The 18,195-nt window shown below is 38.4% G+C and overlaps 1 protein-coding gene and 1 non-coding gene across 6 annotated transcripts in view; both read right to left on the bottom strand.

Annotated features, from left to right (window-relative positions):
* Window positions 1-18,195, bottom strand: part of LOC139147238 (chromodomain-helicase-DNA-binding protein 8-like) — a 41,445-nt gene that overhangs the window by 10,638 nt on the left and 12,612 nt on the right. For all 5 annotated transcript variants that reach the window (XM_070718258.1, XM_070718259.1, XM_070718260.1 and 2 more), the window contains 25 exons: window positions 17,437-17,551; window positions 16,898-17,122; window positions 16,206-16,333; window positions 15,290-15,533; window positions 14,886-15,062; window positions 14,482-14,643; window positions 13,856-13,936; window positions 13,233-13,392; window positions 12,446-12,644; window positions 10,338-10,414; window positions 9,688-9,806; window positions 9,116-9,283; window positions 8,370-8,663; window positions 7,816-8,003; window positions 7,289-7,376; window positions 6,529-6,640; window positions 5,707-5,872; window positions 5,152-5,241; window positions 4,347-4,447; window positions 3,805-3,919; window positions 3,031-3,191; window positions 2,584-2,702; window positions 2,232-2,308; window positions 1,273-1,517; window positions 531-750 (listed from right to left, as the gene is read on the bottom strand). In XM_070718258.1, the coding sequence (XP_070574359.1) occupies window positions 531-750; window positions 1,273-1,517; window positions 2,232-2,308; window positions 2,584-2,702; window positions 3,031-3,191; window positions 3,805-3,919; window positions 4,347-4,447; window positions 5,152-5,241; window positions 5,707-5,872; window positions 6,529-6,640; window positions 7,289-7,376; window positions 7,816-8,003; window positions 8,370-8,663; window positions 9,116-9,283; window positions 9,688-9,806; window positions 10,338-10,414; window positions 12,446-12,644; window positions 13,233-13,392; window positions 13,856-13,936; window positions 14,482-14,643; window positions 14,886-15,062; window positions 15,290-15,533; window positions 16,206-16,333; window positions 16,898-17,122; window positions 17,437-17,551 (3,831 nt within the window). The remainder of the gene's footprint in view (window positions 1-530; window positions 751-1,272; window positions 1,518-2,231; window positions 2,309-2,583; window positions 2,703-3,030; window positions 3,192-3,804; window positions 3,920-4,346; window positions 4,448-5,151; window positions 5,242-5,706; window positions 5,873-6,528; window positions 6,641-7,288; window positions 7,377-7,815; window positions 8,004-8,369; window positions 8,664-9,115; window positions 9,284-9,687; window positions 9,807-10,337; window positions 10,415-12,445; window positions 12,645-13,232; window positions 13,393-13,855; window positions 13,937-14,481; window positions 14,644-14,885; window positions 15,063-15,289; window positions 15,534-16,205; window positions 16,334-16,897; window positions 17,123-17,436; window positions 17,552-18,195) is intronic.
* Window positions 1,857-1,971, bottom strand: LOC139148797 (small nucleolar RNA U6-53/MBII-28). Its single transcript, XR_011556023.1, has one exon. It is a non-coding gene; the product is annotated as a small nucleolar RNA U6-53/MBII-28 (small nucleolar RNA).

Raw genomic sequence — 18,195 nt, 5'->3', positions numbered from 1 at the left:
CATTGATTGGATGTGGAAAGATTGTAAGAAGGAAACAGTCTACTGCCCTCTGCAGGGAAGGTTTGCTGAACCCGAGATCAAGATACTACTAATGATAAAAGATAACTAATAAATGCTACCCATGTTAAATGTAGATCTCATTACTTTGGATGCATGCTTGGCAAAAGTGATCTTTAAGCCACTTGTGGTAGATGCATGTATACTGCAGTTCAGAAAATGATGTTGAGAAATCCATATGAAATAAAAACAATATGCTTGCTTTATAGGCGTGCATAAAAGATAAATTTTCATTTCCACACAGCAACAAGTAAGTCTTTCTTGTCAGCTAAAACTTTTGCCAATTTGCCAATTATATTGATTTTTGCTCACCCAAATAATTTCCTCTCAACATTTGACTTGACTCAAAGATCTGAGAGAGAGTACAATCAGCTTTAGTATACATTTACACATGGTCAACTGAGCGTACAACCCATTGAATAATTATCATTGTTCATATGGCTGAGAGTTTGAAATCACACGAGTTACAATACCTGCCAACTCCAATGAGAATATCCCTATCATGTTTGCCAGGTTCCCACCATTCTGGCAGTTCCATGCTGGACTGGCAGAGTTTCAACCTTTCATCAAGCTCTGGGTGGGGCAGTATCTCATTCCGGACCTTCAACAGGAGATCTATCCTTTGGAGGCACTTGTTGGCCCTCTCTTCTGAAATGGGCTCTATGTTAAGAGTTTGGTTGAACAGCATCTCCTCTGTTACGTTGAGAAACAAAATGATTTGTTAGATAATGGTCACTGCTATGAATAAACTTTCTATTGAGTAAAAGGGGTGATTTTTTTTTGGACTTCGACTCTCTCTGTTGTTTTATAAGTACTATGCTTTCCCTGGAACTAAGCTGTCATGTGTTTGACCTAATCATTCATCAAAGTTGGTCAACACTGGCTGCATGGAAGTATTTTTACTCATTCAGGTATGACAAACTTTCAGCAAAACAACTACGTTCAAACTCATATCCAGATCAGATCATGTCAAATTGCTAACAAAGAAGAACAATGTCATAAATATTTGTTCCTGCAAATGTATCATTTAGAATGTAGATAATAAAGCAATAATCATACTTCTTCCATCCTACTTAGTCTTCATGTTCTTGATCAGCGTTGGTGAAGCAGTTTTCTCTCATTGCTATCAGTGAACATAGCATATTTACATCATCTCAAGAACAAAGTGTTTCTAGCTCTGCCTAAAGTACGTTTGTGTCAAGACACTTAACTCACCATTGAGAAAGTCTTCATTATCAAATAATTCACCATCTCCTTCTCTTCTCTTGTGTCTTCTCGAAACCCGCAAACACATGGCTCGGAAGTTTTCATAGTACTCTTGCAATTTCTCTTCTGTTTTCTTGTCCAGCCTGGCCACCCTTCGGAAGTTGGTCCAGTTGTATTTGCCTGTCTTTGGATTGTACTCCACACCAAATGCAGAGACTGTGCGATAGAAGTCACTCTCCTCTCTCCTAGACCACCTGGTTGATAAAAAGTGACAATATGAACACGTAAATACGCAATCTACTCCTTCATAACAATCATTTCAAACACACAACTCCCTTACCTATACAGTTATTTTACCATCATAGTTGATGCAATACATTTACAATACAAAAATACATTTGTAAATGCTCATATAGTTTGATGCTGTTTGCTGCTACAAGGAATTTGTTGATATTAATAATAATGATAAATCATTCGATGATCATATTTAAAAATTCTAAGTCACTTGATTAATGCAAAGAACAAGTCAAATCCTTTTGAAGATACCTCTCCTGAGAACGATGTCATTTGTAAAGTATAATCACAGATATGGCAGTTTTCAGTATATCACAATGAGAAGAGATTTCAACTCAACAAAAGTCAGTCACAGTCCCTTGAGAGACATGAAAGACTTTCTCAGTATTAGCATGGCTTTGATCATCATCAAACTGCCACTCATTATCAGTATCAGGGGGACAGGTAGTCTCTTTTAGTTACACAAGAAGTGCCTCAGTTGCTGTGACTGTATGTTCTTCTTGTGTAATGAAAACACTTGAAAAGCTGTGATTCTCACCGACAGCAGTAGACAGTTCCATTGTTAGTATGATTCCCATCTATGATGTACAAGTATAACACTGTTACTTCTTTTCTGAGAAGCCATCCCATTGTGAGGAGTTTGTAAAGTGTAAAAATTGTTGCTTTAGACTCACCTTTGAGCTTGTTCTTTCTTCTTTAGCTCTTTCTGCTTCAAAGCCTCTTCAAACCTGTGTTTCCTCTCAGCCTCTTTCTGTAATTCAAAGATGACAAGTATTTACTCGTTTGCAAATTTGTAATGCTGTTGCAGCAGGTAAGTAAATAAAAACTTTGCTGAATAGAAAGATATTGCACATAAATGACATGGAAAAAGTTTTCGAAGTATATACACCATTTCATTGTCTTTTGATACCTTATTTTGCATGGAAAGATGAATACATGATAAGGAGTCCACCAGCCTCCATAAATTCAAATGAAATTTGAGTGGTAATTTAAGTACTTAACTGCACAGCTTGTACAATCACTTACCCGTTCTCTTGCAGCCTGTTTCAGTTGTTGCTTTTTGTGGTTTCTCTGTAAACTTGTCACCAGTCTCCGAAGTCTTGTATTAAGGTCTGAAGCTGCCGGAAAGGGTAACTTACCAGGTGCTGAAATGAACCCAAAGCATTAGTAAAATTTGAATCTCATTATGTCCTGGTGTGGTACTGGTCTATAGGCATAAAATGTATTTTTTGCGAGCTAATAGTAACATAGTCAACATACTTTATAACTGATAGTGTAAGTGACAGAAGTTTCCTAACAGTTTGTGTGACGGAATTATATTGTGTAGGAGAACTTCATGTAATTCTTCATAGAATTCAGCCTAAGTGCTTCAGCATTGGACAAAAGACAGATAAACTTATCCACTTGATAGATTCAGATGCAGAAAGAGCTACGGCTTCTCTAATCACATGACTTGCTCTGTCTTCAGCTTACCTGTTGGTGGTTCTACCTTTTTATGGGTAGACTTGGTTGGTCTAGGTGATGGCTGTGGTGTTGATACGCTAGATGGTGACATTGAGTCATCTAGCTCTAAATCTTCTCTGATTAGCTTCTGAACTGGCTTGAAATCAGGATCCTCATCCATACCAAGGCCACTGTGGAAAGAGCACAGAATATATTTAAAGCATTTCTCTAGACTGTCTCATCAGGACTTGAAATGATTATTTAGGGCATCAAGAACTGGTAATATATCCAATGACAAAGAGTTGATTAGAATTCGATTTGGTAATTATCATAATACTGATGTTTTTGGTTGTAAGTAGTCCTAACATTGGATTTTGGGATTATTTTGTTTTTGAGATGAAAACTGTGAAAGAACTCTGAGGCACAGGGCATGGGAGGTGTAATTGTACATCCCGGCACATTCTAGTAGGCAGGGCTACGAGGCCATTGCTATGTTCCTTTCTGTCTTCACATGTTGCCTTGGTAGTCCAGAATTCTGCCATCAGATTTTACATGGCTGTTGGGTCAACGATGATACATAAATGACTATAAGGGTCTCAGAGTATTTCTGATATAATGGAATAAATCACAATGCCTGAAAGCATTCTGTCAAGCGATTAAGGTCATACAGTCTCTTAGCTGATTTATCATAATATTGGCACAGGGAGCTCACGCTTATCTTCCACATTAGCCTAAGAGCACTAGCCAAATCACACAACTACGCTACACAGCTACATATGTGTGTAATGATATGTGCAAACTTACTCATCGTCATCTTCATTGTCTTCTTCCCGTCTCAAGGAAGTAATATCAGGAGGTCCACATCTATCCAGGAAGCAGAGGGTTGGGTCTCCACGTACAGCACTGTATTTCTCATAGCCTGCAAAATCACACAAGTATCAATAACAGCTAAAATATTTCCGAGAACACATTCTTATCATGCAAAAGTGTTTGTGCACCCTTTCTCTGTCGATGTAAAGCTAAACTGCATTACACAGTTTGGTACACCTTTAGGAGATTTATCTTTGGTCATACTTAATTCAGCTACAATCAGTGAAAGTTTTTGTTGAAGAATGAGCAGTATGCTTTTTCATCAAAATGACACAAAATATATTGTACATGTGTTTAGCAGTTTATGATGCATGATCGACTTTGACTTGAAGATTTCAGTAAGATTGTTCATCTTCAAAACTTACAAGGAGTAATATACACATTGCTGGAGCCAAAGAGTAATTCCTGTGGACAAAATTTACATTTTGAAAGTAAAGTGCCTCAATTGGTCTTAGTTTCACTGTAATTCTACTCACCATGTTTGAAGACGCCAACCATAAGGGATCTATCGGCCTCATCATCCCACCAGCCAATGGGTGGGTCACCTTCTGGACATGGTACAGGAAGTGGCAGGGTCCTGCAAACAGAATTCATGAGATGAGGAACGAGGCAACCTTATACAGAGTCATGTCGTGAATATTGATGGTTATAGAAACATAACTGAATGCCTTTGGCAACCTGAGGTTTTCTCAGCTTGTTTGATATCCATATTAAAGGGATACAGTCGTCGGAACTGCGCCTGTGCAAGTTTCTTGTTTACAAACAATGTATTTCGTGCACGATATCAAGATGCACCTCATCATCATAGCTGCAACATTTAAATTATACGATGACAGATAATGACAGACATGTTTTAACTGTCATCAATCACCATTGTGCCTTGCATACATTGTTGCCATGGGTCGTATGGGTCCCATACGACCTTTGAGCGCAGTTCCGACGACTATATCCCTTTAAGACCTTTTACTAAAACAGGAATTTCTAAATTTCATCATACTTTTAGAGTTTCACTACTTGTAAAATGGTTCCAGTAGTTCTTTTGTTTTGTTTCCACATGTCAGCACATAAATGCAGTCTCCTATGACAGAAACTTGACAAGTGTTTGTTCAAATGTATGCAGATGAAAACACAAATGCTTGTACATTCATCATGCTTTGTCAAAGCTTTTCATCTTCTCTTTGATATTCTTCACCCATATCAATCAAGTGTCAAAAACAATTTGTGAAGGTAAAGAACGTGCCATTTGACAGAAAGTTCGAGAAAATCTGAAAGTTTTCTTACGTAGCATGGCATCCCTGTGCAATTTTTCCAACCAGATCTCCAATGATCTCCTGTTTCAAGTAGTAGAGCATTCTGACCCTTAGCAGCACTCTGCAGGACAAGTAAATTTGCCATGAGTTCAGAGTAAAATTTACCCATTAATGAGAGACAAGACTTTGTGTTCGATTCCTGATCAGAAAAGATGGAAATTTTCAATATTCTTCAAATCTCAAAGATTTTCATGCCATCATTTCAGGAAAATATACGTTGCTCTTGAAAAATCGCTATGGTATGCCTGAATTGAGAAACATCACGACAATATTTGAAGTTTTCAAGTTGTAGGTTAGATTACTTAGCAATCATATATGCTAACAGCATGCTGTTAATAAAGACAAATAAACTTAATCCTAAAATCAATTTTCATATACTTTAATATGCTACATACAAGGGGTCCACTTTCACAGAAATGTAGCCCTGAGCTAATAATATTGTGCACGTTTTCTGTTTCTCTCAGTCTTTTGCTTAACCTAACCACAGACAAAGATATGCTCACAGCTGTTTATTGAAATAACTCACTTATTGCAGTGTCTCTTGAGGTGATTTTTGTAGCCTGGATCTTGCAATAGTTCTTCAGGGTTTGTATTTCTGGAGTTAAAGTCGTACTCCAGTAATGCTGGCACCACTTTGGTCTCTTTTTTAGCTTTCTTTCCTTTACGACCACGTGGCACTGGATTGGCAAGTCCTGGAAATAGCATTTGAATATTTAGATTCAGAAAGATATTAATCACGGCTCCATTACAATTCAGCAATTTATGTTTTCATGATTGTTTCTATGTATCTCAGTGATATAATTCTGAACCTACACTTTTTGCTAATGCCAAGATCACTGGTAAATTCATCAGTGACAAAGTGAAGTATATAAAATGAACATTACATCCATATAAGGTAAATGCACAAAGGTTTCGAACACAATCTAATTGTTCAGCCTTGGTTGATTTAAATGTTAACCTGGGTGAGCTGACCTTTGTTGTTGTGCCATTTCCTGATCAGAATAAATTTCTTGTTTTCAATATTCTTCAAATCTCAAAGATATGCATGCCATCATTTCAGGAATAGCATCAACATGAGTTGTTTCAAGCACCAAAAGATCATACACGGGCCGTTCAAACCTCAGCCACTAACTTATTCATCAAGAAATTTCTGAGGTTAATTTGTTTGGTAAGTTGTTCTAACATATTCAAAGACACAAGAATCGAAAATGTGGGATAAACATGCTATCTCAATCAAACTGATCTTCACAACACAAAACTTGAGACAGAAATTTTCATTAGTGGAAAGATTGCTGTGTGGTCCGTGGTAACTGCTTTACCATACAGATTCAGTACTACTGATTCTCACCAAGGTGATTCTTGTAGGTTTTCGGAACGCTCTCATCAGCTGGGGTTATCAGATCCCAAATGAAAGACTTAATCTTCTCATCACCTTTGTAGTATTGAAGGCAGTACACCAGCTGTGAAATGGAAGAGACAATTAGTGGAAGTGTACCCTCTACTACAAGAGTGAAAGAAAACAATTTGTACGCACTGGTCACTGCTGGTTTAGAGGATTGCCGAGTGTCCGGAAGAATTGACAACACGAGGCCATAGAAATTTCACCAAATACTGAGACTAGTTTTTTAACTATTCTGTTATGCGTATTTTAAATTACAAATTTAAGTAGCTGACAGATTATATGTATGCAAATAAACGATTTATTGATATAAGCCCCTGCATTATCCAAATTGATGTGCTTGATGCTCTTCACTATTCAGAAATTGTGCATGTCTTCACTTGAGCTGTCATTCAGACCATCAAATTCATTGATGTGTTCTTTGAGAACTCATTGAGCACTTTACAGCTCTAGTTTTAGAGGGACAAGAACATGATCATCACTCAACAGCTCCAATTAAAACCAAAGAATCAAATGACATAGGGTTTCACTGGTTTCATGAAATCATTGCAGTTTTGATACACTAAATTATCATGGTACTCCTACACTTGTTCACTGATATCTTTGTGACTGTGATAAATAAATCATAGAAAACAATTTGTAACTTTGCTTGCACCAACCATGATATAAGTAACCTGTTACTATGGTTGCATATTTCCAGTTAACTTACAATTGTCCTGGAAACTGCTTCCACATCTTTCTCTCCAAGTTTTCTCTTGAATTTTCCTGTCTTGATTATGTCTTCCCATCGACTCCACCTATAATAACATTTACAACAATTGTTTACACCAGAGAATTGAGTACTTTGTATTCCATACTGATAAAATTCACTTTCCATTTTTATAAATCTATGACAATGTGTTCATCAAGATCACAAGATACAAACTCAATGTTATGACACTAAGTCTTCATGTGCAATACGAACATTGGGTACGAACTCTTATTGCCTGAAAATTTATATAATGATATTTATTAGAGTTTTACTTCTGAAAATATGGAATGGTCCCTAAAACCAGCAAAGCGTAAAAAAACGCTCTCAGGACCCCAGCTGCTTCTACGTCTGGCATGGAAAAATAAGTTGGGTCTATTTGACCTAATTTATCTGAGAAAGAGCCATCTTGTCCACTAAAAACAACTGGACAGTATTGAGGTTTGACGTGAAATGATCAGCACAGAGTAGATCACATGGACACTTACCCATATGTCAGAAGACCCTTCTCAACCCTAAAGCACTCAACTCTTGTCCATCCTGTCTGCAACTGTTTCTTGGAAACTTTCTCATCTTCTTCACTCTCACTTTCAGATGTAAATTCAAGTACTTCATCAGAGTTACCAAATCTCTTTGTCTGTTTGCGTCGTCTTGGCTCATTAATGATTCCAATGTCCTACAGGAAAAGTTGAATAGTGTAAAGACAATTCATAAAGTTAAATCACTTTAGAAATGGGCAATGCTATGGTGTAGTGGTACAAAACAAATACTTGTGCACAAAGGAATACCAATGGTCTATTCAAATGCAACGTTCAATCTATTGAGAAACTTGAAACTCACTAAAATTCTACAAAATATATTTATCAGTTGTTTTTCCACAGGGGATGTAGCATCTGGAAAGATATCATACAGGAATGATACATTAAATGTAACAACAGTCTATGTTCACATCAGTTCTCTTGATGGTTTCAAACGTTCAGTCTGGACTACAGTTTGACTAGCTACAAACAAATAACATGTCTAGCAAGAAATGGTTGCTTACTCTTGATTTTATTTCATCCATGTTGACATCTGCCTTCTTGGCCCATTTCTGCCAGAAGTCAGGATCATCCAAGGAGATGTCCTGCCTGTCTGATGAAGATACAAAACTTGCTTTGGCAAAAGTGGATCCTTTGCCTTCAGATTCAATCTGAATGACTTGAGTACGTCTCTGAAGGATCTGGTCAATATCCTCCTCACAGAATTTAGAGCTTGCGTCATCATCGTCCATTATTGCACCATAGGCCCCCTTACGAAGCAATTCTTCAATTTCCTTCTTGGACAGGGCTGATTGTTGCTGCAGGTCAGAAGAGAAATGAAACATACACATCACAAGACTAACATTTTTCACCCTGAAAACAATATTCAATATTTCCACAAATCTAGCAGTGAGGTAGATTACAGTAAGTGTTATGACCACCTTGTATTATAGCATCACTGTCTCTGCAACAAAAGTATTCAAAATCTGCAGTGATGCTTGGAAAACTTAGTGAACAAATGTCACCACACAACCAAATAGCGCATCTAAATCACGAAGCCAAGACATAATGTGCTAGGGCAAGTTTCAGATCACTCAGCTTGATAATTTAGCTGTGAGGATTGGTGATTATTCATAGAGGATTAGACTTGTCTTCACACAGCAGACTGAATGAATGCTAAGGAAGAAGGTGGACAAAAACAATGATTGCAATATCTGAAAAACCTGCAGCATAGAGTACAAACAGGGGAATAGCAAACTCAGTGACTTACACTTGTTGCAGTCTCCTTATCATGTCTCATGGACTGTAATACTGCCTTGTCAAGACCTAGTTTGAGACTGGCCTTGTCAAACATTTCACGTTCATAAGAATTCCTTGTGATTAGTCTGTACACCTTGACTGCTTTATCTTGTCCTATTCTGTGGCATCTGGCTTGAGCCTACAAAAGGCAATTGTAAGTGTTAGCTACGTGGTGTAAATCATCTATTTATTCAGAGTTTATATAACTTCATAACAATGAGTGTATGTATGTAATTGTTTGCGAGAGGGTATAAAGGAAGGAAAGAGATTAAAAGGGGAGTTCTGGTGACAATTTTGTTGACGGCATAGCACTTCAGACACAACTAGTAACTTTCCAATATAATTTCTTAATCAATTTTTACAATGATATAGTACCTCATTACACAATATGCATTCAGATGTATCTAGATGTATTTTCTACACAACGTATACACAAAGGGATATTTGGGTAAAAATACTTTGTCATCTAGTTGATTGCTTGAAGCATCTTCTTAAATCTGTGATTCAGAATTCTAAATGCTGTGAAGTTGCCCATTAACCTACCTGTAAATCATTTTGTGGATTCCAGTCAGAATCAAATATGATGACTGTGTCAGCAGCAGTCAGATTAATGCCAAGTCCCCCAGCACGAGTACACAACAGAAACACAAATCTGTCAGAATCTGTAATAAAGTACATAAAGTTTACATGTTTATATTAATCCTGCCAGGCGACAGTGTTCGTATCCCCTTGATAATTACCGTTTCCATGTAGTGTACTGAGATCTCTTGAGAGTCAAGGACATGTGAGCATCAAAGGAACGTCCTACATAGTGCTCGCATTTTGACTGAGTATTGGGCCAGATTTGGGGTGGTTGGGCATTGGAACAAGATATGGCCTCCACAATAAGTACATCTGATTTTGGATATAAAACTGTAACAGTGTCAATGACAAAGAAGGCAAGTTCATTTTCAATTATTGAAGTGCATGATTCAATATTCAATCATGAGGGTTTCCTGCTGCTGACGTGAGATGAATCATCAATAGAAATATTCCACATTTCAAGGGAAGTTCAGGTGGCTGACTTGGCAACAACGCTGCTTTCTTTTTTCCCTCTGGTAAAGGTTGAAAGTGACAAACATCAGAAAACCCCCTGGCCTCCTCACAAGGCATGAATGTGGATGTTAAGTGTACAGACTTTCCCGAACTTTTACCTGGCTTGCTAAATCTATCAATGGCAGCTTGTCTCATGTTACCCCTCACTCTTCCATCAATCCGCTCATATGGATACCTGGTAACGAAGTAATGCAAATGTTTTAGTAAATGCTGCATACTCAAATCTGCTCTGGTGTTACTAATCACTGAGCCCTTTTCAATATCCTCTTTATGAATGAATGTCACACCTTATTTTTCCCAGACATATGATATAAAATTGTTCATGATGTAAATGGCTTAGCCCTAAATTAGGACTTTTTGGGCATTAACCCTTTTCCTGCCGAGCGCCCTTGTCCGTTATTCTCCCAAGTCAGTGGAAAACCGCCCCATAATATGTGCCTGCAAAAGATTGGCTCTCCTGCATGTTATCCTGCCAGGCATTTTGGCAGAAATCGCCCATTTTCAGGGTAGTTTTAGCCGTACTTATACGTGTTAGACTTCGATAATTTCTACATGCCCGTAGACAGGGGAAGGAGCTCAAGGGTTGCTGCAGAAAAAAATTGAGGTCACCGGCTTTGTTTGCCCCTGGGAGTGCGTCATTTTATTGCCGTTTCATGTTTATTTTTTCGGAAATAAACTCCTTCAGTATTACGTACGTCCGCTAGGCACAAACATCACCTCACTCGTCTGCTAGTCAGAGACCCTGAGGGTCGTGCTAGGGGTGCAGCAGCACCGTCAAACCTGTCCTGTTTCCCCAGGGTAGGGTCAATTGAATACGTACCTCCAACGACTTGGCAGTGTAGCACAAAAACTACGTTTTTGCCGTTGTATTAACGACATGGCTGAGCCATTGAACCAGAGCTTTACGTAGTTTTGCCAGCTCAGTTGGGAGTTGGCTTACGAGTGTTACCGTTCATTACTGACTTAATCGAGTGGTCCTCAGTCAGGTACGGGTTTGTACCGACATGGCTTGGGCTGCAGCTAACCAGTGACAACCAGTCACTACCCCCAAGTCTTCAGTTCACTTTTGCGATGCACGGGTGCAACGCAATATGCTTCCATTGTTCTAGCCATCGACGTGTCCACATGCTGGCAGCCATATTGTACTGCTAGCTGGTTTGCATAACAAAAGCAGTCCCTGCTAAATGCAGGCGGTATCCCCGTACATGTAGCATATTGACCTCATGTCACCTTTTGAATTCTCTGTACGCAAACAGCGTACGTAGTTACCAATGCGTCGGCAAGAGGATACGTTTGCCTGCAAACCAGAGCCAATACTTCGGACGATGGAATAAATAAAAAATCCAAAGCTACGTCCATTGAATGGCATGGCCAAGGCGGTGAAGGACGTTGCCTGGCTTGAACTTGCAGAGCTGAAGCCCAGCTTAGTACGTCGGACACCAGTTTGTAATGGTATTTCCGAGTCGTTCATATCCGTTCCATCGGAGGAACAAGTCGAGCCGTCCCGTCAAAAATACGTTCTCATTTTCAGTCACGCACAACTGAATAAGTGACTTTTGTCTCGCACCATCGGCATATCTGCCAAGTCGTTTGCAAGAGGTAGCCTTCTAGATTAGCATTGCCGAGTTGGTCAAGTTCGGCAGCAATCTCTATAGTGCCAGGCAGCCAAGTATGTCCAACTCCGCCAGAAAACGTCACCATGCTATCCTGCCAAGTCCGCTAAAAAGCGGTAAAAAAAACCCAGCCCCCCTCGGGTGTGGGGGACTGGCGGACAGGTTTCTGCACCTTTCCCTGTCTATCGACTCCCTGCGAACCCATTTCGAGGGGAAAAGGCGTTCCTTGTCAGAAAACCTCTCCTCGGATGACCCCTAAACGCACAGGGGATAGCAAAACGTAGTGCCGTCGACTTGGCAGGAAAGGGGGTACCCAAAAAGGGCCCGATTTCCACCGGGTTGGGAGAATAACGGTCACCAGTGCTTAGATTCTGGCTACACCGAATTTCAAGCGGATTTTCACCGACTTGGCAGGAAAAGGGTTAATACACTCATTTGAGGTGCATGTTACTAAGCACTGAATCAAACTTGAAATACACTACAAAGAACTAATGCAAACAGTGTGAGATACCTTTGAAGGGTCTAGTATGAGAAACAACTCAACAATGCATGCAAATAGACTGCTCACACAACAAAAACTAAACTTTACTTGCCTCTTTTGTACAAGGTAGTCTTCAAGTATGTCCAGACATCGTACCATCTGAGAGAATATAAGTACTTTGTGTCCACCTTCTCGTAACTTTGGTAACAACTTATCGATGAGAACCATTTTACCAGCAGACTGAATTAAAGCTAGGAGCTGACGTTGAAATGAATTCTCAGGAAACTCCAACATAATTTTCTCTTCCGCACCTACACATGACAGAAATACTGCACTCAGTACCTTGAAATTGTTTCCCTGTGGTCTCCTGGTAACCATATAATTCTCAAAAAGATAATTAAATTGGTAAACACCTGGGAATTCAGTGTAGCAAGATTATGAGTTAAATTGAATCAATGCCAATATCCAATGACCTCTGTCTTCACTGTAAGAAAATGAACTTTTATATGTGAATTGTACACTCCATGTTTGTCTCTAGACAGTCTTCCACCTGTTCAGGTGAAAGTTGAAACTTTTTTGAAATTTATCTGATAAACTATAGGTGCTAGGTCAAAATGAATATACTTAGTACGAGTTGACGGAACAAACATGTATAACTAATGTTTAATGTAAGACTCACTGTTAAGATCCTATTAGCAAGGATGATGACAATGACAACATCTGTTGGCACTGCATACTACACAAATGTTTTTCAGTTCTTGATCAGGAAAATAAGGTATCTTCATTAGATACTCAGAGTCTAACACGTGTGAAACATCATTTCAAGAACTGCAGTAAGTTTCTACCCAGCATTTCATTTCATTTCTATTTTGCACAACTGGTATTCCTCGCTCACTCACCATTGATGAGAAAAGGGTGATTGCAGCATTTTCGAAGCTCCATCATGGTGTTCATAAGATTCGGCACATTGGCATTGGATCCAACACCTTTACTTAGGAAAGAGAAGTTCCTCTCCAAGATAGCTCTGTAATACTTCTTCTGAATATTGGTCAATTCAACCTGTAAGAATATGGTTCAGAGCCTTATAATCCCTTCTCTGATGTTTCTTTGAGCTAACTTCAAATACAGATACCGTTCTTGATCAGGAATGGAAATTTTCTTCAAGGATAATCAGAAGTCTAACACGTAAATTACATCACTTCAAGAACAGCTGATTTCAAAAACCCCTCTTTTCAAATGTATTACATCATTATAGTTCTGGCTGATCAATCCACTTCTATGAGATGGAATGAAGATTTCTCAGTAAACGATTAAAGAATAGGAAAAGAGGATGCAACGAATTGTACATCACCACTGCAGAGAAAAACAAACAAACTTATCATTAATTTGATTATACTGATGATGAAGACAGTCCATATCTACATAGCATGTATAAGGACTGAACACTCACAACACAAAGAATAAATATCTACTTAACAACTTAAACTGGTTGCAGGATGCTGTGTTTGTAATGACGAATTACCTCAATGATTGTTTCTTCTTTCGGAGCAAGGTTCTTTTCAACATCTTCTTTCAGCCTTCTCAGCATCATAGGCTTCAGAATCTGCAAAAACAAACAAGCAAGGGGAAACTCATTATATAACATTAATATCAAATCATATCTTGTAATACCACGGGAAATAAAGAAGAAAATGGGCATTTCATTATTAAAGAATATTTCCTGACTTCACAAAATCTCCCAGCACACAAACATCTGTTGGCACTGCATACTACACAAGTGTTTTTACAGTTCTTGATCAGGAAAATAAGGTATCTTCATTAGATACTCAGAGTCTAACACGTGTGAAACATCATTTCAAGAACTGCAGTAAGTTTCTACTCAGCATTTCATTTGGTTTTTATTTAGCACAAATCTGTAGAGACTACAACTGAATACACTCTACTCCGGTAGTGCCATACTACTTTCAGAAACTTGGGGTCCACTCTTCAGTAGGAAAATTTTGGTAAACATTCTTGAAAGGTGTACGAAACAACAATAGATCTCAGGTTTAATGTTTTCATTTAACTAAAGAGAAATGCATACCTTAAACAGCTGATAATTTTTATATACCATGACAGGATATGAAGGACAGTTAATTCTAAACTTACCTGTTGCAGTTTCTCCACCTGACCTTCTGTTTTCAGGTCACCAAACTCTCTGAGAAAATCTGAGAGGGAATGGAATCTCCCTGGTTCCAGAAAGTTAAGCAAACTGAACAACTCTTCCACGTTGTTCTGCAGAGGCGTACCCGTCAAGAGAACACGGTGTTCCTGCAACAAAACATGCAACACAATTCATGACAAGTCTGTTTTATGAGCTATGAGGGTATACACTGAATTATGGGAAGTGTCAAGGTCAACAAAGTGACACAAGTCAATGAGACGGAGGCTGAAAGGAACACAGGGTAATACAGGAAAAGTAGGATTATAAAAGGACTGATCACAAAAAGAAAATATATTTCTTTGTTCACTGGTATTAATTTGTGTCATATAATGGTAATACGAATACTCACCAATTCCAACATCTTTAGCCCCTCTAAGAGTTTACAGTTCTTATTCTTCAGTCTGTGTGCTTCATCAATGATGGCACATCTCCAGTCAATCTGACTGAGCACCTCAGTGTCTGCCAGGATGATTTCATATGTTGTCACCAGAACTTGAAATTTGTGAAAATCCAGTATGCGCTGACCCTGAAAGATTTTAAGTTACACATCTTTCATTAAAGTCTACCATCAACAACAGAGGGACAAGCTCACCATTGGGGGTGACAGCAAAACTCAAAATTTGAGATCCTATTCGCTACAGGTTTGAATAAAACCGTGAGTCCAATCACTAAAACTCAACGTCTTTGTATGTAGTCTACATAAGCAGTACAAAGTACCAAATTATATAGACCCCTCAGGGGTTAGGTACTGACCTTGTCATTTTTGAAGTACATTTCATATTCTTGGATCATACGTCTACTTGTTGCACTTCCATGGTAGACAACACAATTGAGGTTGCTCCAGGTCTCAAATTCTCTCTGCCAATTGGCTATGGTTGATAGTGGAGCAATAACCAGGAAAGGCCCCTGGATTCCAATTCTCTGAACCTCCAGAAGGAAGGTAATAGACTGGATTGTTTTCCCCAGACCCATTTCATCAGCCAGGATACAGTTTTGCCTTAAAGGGAAGATCAAAATTGTCATGTTAAATTACAAGCGCTAACATACCCTAGCAACATGGACAGGGTCTGGACATTGAATACCCCATATGCGTAATAGGGACCGTGTATGAATTAGAATGGAAACTGGCATGAGACGTGACTAGTTACATAGGGAATAGACAAACTATACTACTGCAAAGTTTCAGGTGACTATTGATAGAAAGCATTTGTAGATTAAATAGCTACATGAAAAGTTCAAAGGCTGAGCAAATTCCACACTTCATACATGGTGCATGCCCACTTGCATGTAAACTCCTTGTTTTCATTTCTGCATAGTCACTTTGCATTGATAGTTCAGCTGTTAATCCCTTGAGCACTGTAATTTTTTCCCACAAAATATCAGGGCAACATTTTAGCAATTTTTATGAATTTTTCTGTAATTTTTCCAAGATTTTGGACCAAATGGACATAAAGTTTCACGGCCTACACTTTTTGACCAAAATTAAGGTAAAAATCAGAAAAAAACTGTCTAGATCTGAAAGAAATTGTTTGGCGTTTTATTGTATAAAGGCAACAAAAATCGACTTTGGCACTCACAGGGTTAATAAATTTGATGATGAAACAAATTTTTGCTTGTCTTCCAGTGAGTATATCTAACATGCCAAAGCACTGATCCAATTGATACTCACCTGTTGTACCAACTGAAAGTAAGCCAGTTGACACCTTCTAATTGATACTCTCTGAGTGTATTGCCATTTTTGTATATTCTACTTGCTGTTAACTTCTGCCATTCATCCCTGGACGGTCTGTCTACCCGCTGCAATGCAGTCACAGGAACACAAATTAGAAAAGGCGATGCATAAATGACTGGGATCTACTGAGTGTACAAATCAACATGCAGCTTATACCCAACTAAAGTTGATAATATGAATTGTTCTTCTTGGCAAAACTGTTATTTTGAAAGTACTACGGTTTTCTATACAAAATGCAGCTTGCTGAAGAGTTATTTCTTGTGTTTTTTTGTAATAGACAATCATGGATACTGAAGTTATAATAATACATTACTCACAATACCTTGAACACGTCATTGTCAATGACATAGTTCCCACTTGATTAACTGATGGAAATGATGGTCATATTGGATTGAGTCACAAAGTAAACAGGCGTACAGACAGGTAGTAATCCTTGTACTAATTTTGAAAGAAATTGCACTAAGCATCTCTGATAAATTTGCGTGAACAGATGTATGCAAGCATGCACGGACATGACCAAATCTATAAGTTCCTCCAGACTTTGTCTATGGGGACTAAAATGCACACAGGTAGTGAATTTCTAAACACAGGTTACACATGAAATTAAAAGAATAACAATTTCAACATACTTCTCTTTCCTCCAGTGGTGGCAGTTTGTTGATAGCATAGTATTCTTGTACGGTATTGTCATCCACATCATCCTTGAGCTCCCAGGTACTCTCTTCATACGGCAGTGATCTCCATTTGACTAAGCAGTGTGTGACAGGTTGATTTGTAATGTAATCCTCACTCTCTGTGATCTCCAGCACTCTGTCTACTTGGACGTAGTCAGGGTTGAAGGGTTCGTCATCCAACTGTAAAATAAAGAAAGAAACAACTGACCATTCACTGCACTGATTCTGGTGTTTCAGAGACACAGAACAAACATACTGATAAAAGTGTAAAAAAGTCAATGGGCTTCATAGCAAAACATGACTTTATCATCTGTCCTGGTTTTCCATGTGCTATTACTGACTCATGTCATGTCACACACAGCCCATCATGGTAGGTTCGATCTGTTTGATTTCTAGTAAAGACATTTAGCATTCACGGCAGCAGAACAGTAAAGTGGTATGCGGACCATCTTTCCTAACTTCTTGCTCAAAAGTAGGTTGGATAAAGATATTACCTGCTGAAAGATGTTCACGAAATTTTGCTTTGCCCGGAATCTCTTGATTTTCATGTGAATCCTTTTATCTCGTTCAAGCCTCTCAACAGTCGCCCATTCACAATGAAGATAAGAGCTGGAAAAGACAGAAAGCATAACATCACATATTGTATGTTGCCATCTTCATACCCTGCTTGTATCTTTCTGCTTCAGTGAACCTGAGTTTCTAAAATAGTTTGAGATATGATCATGATAAGACAGAAATGTATACTCAATTAATAGGTGTGCTTTGGAAATTGACACTCTTTGATGATCATTACATTGAATATAAACAGATGAAAACAGGTTTCAGAAGGCAGCAAATTGTGACAGAAAATAACACATCTTCCTACACTGGTTTGGCCAAGTCCAAGGCTGCCTGTAATATTACTGTGATGCAATGTCATAAACGCCAGCAACATGACTATCAACGCCAGTTACAGGACTATCATCAACACGGATCTGAACGAACAGATGATTTTTTCAACTCGCTGAAAAATCTTGTGAGATGTAGATACTATCATATATCAATTAGTTTAAACTAAGTGAAACAAGTTTACAATTATTATTTTGTATCTGTATAGTTCAGCTGAAATCAGTTATTTTTTCTGACTCTGATATTGCATACAATGTAATATTTTTCATGTTTCAAAAGAGAAACACCATGGCCACAGATGATCTCTAGCTCTCTTAATGCTCACGCTGCTAAAAAGGTAAACATGATGACAAATTACAAAGCTT

This window comes from Ptychodera flava, chromosome 13 (genome assembly GCF_041260155.1).
Source record: "Ptychodera flava strain L36383 chromosome 13, AS_Pfla_20210202, whole genome shotgun sequence".
Classification (NCBI taxonomy): domain Eukaryota; kingdom Metazoa; phylum Hemichordata; class Enteropneusta; family Ptychoderidae; genus Ptychodera; species Ptychodera flava.
Note: the sequence above shows the minus strand (reverse complement) of the source record. Positions and strands in the feature narration are given on the sequence as shown.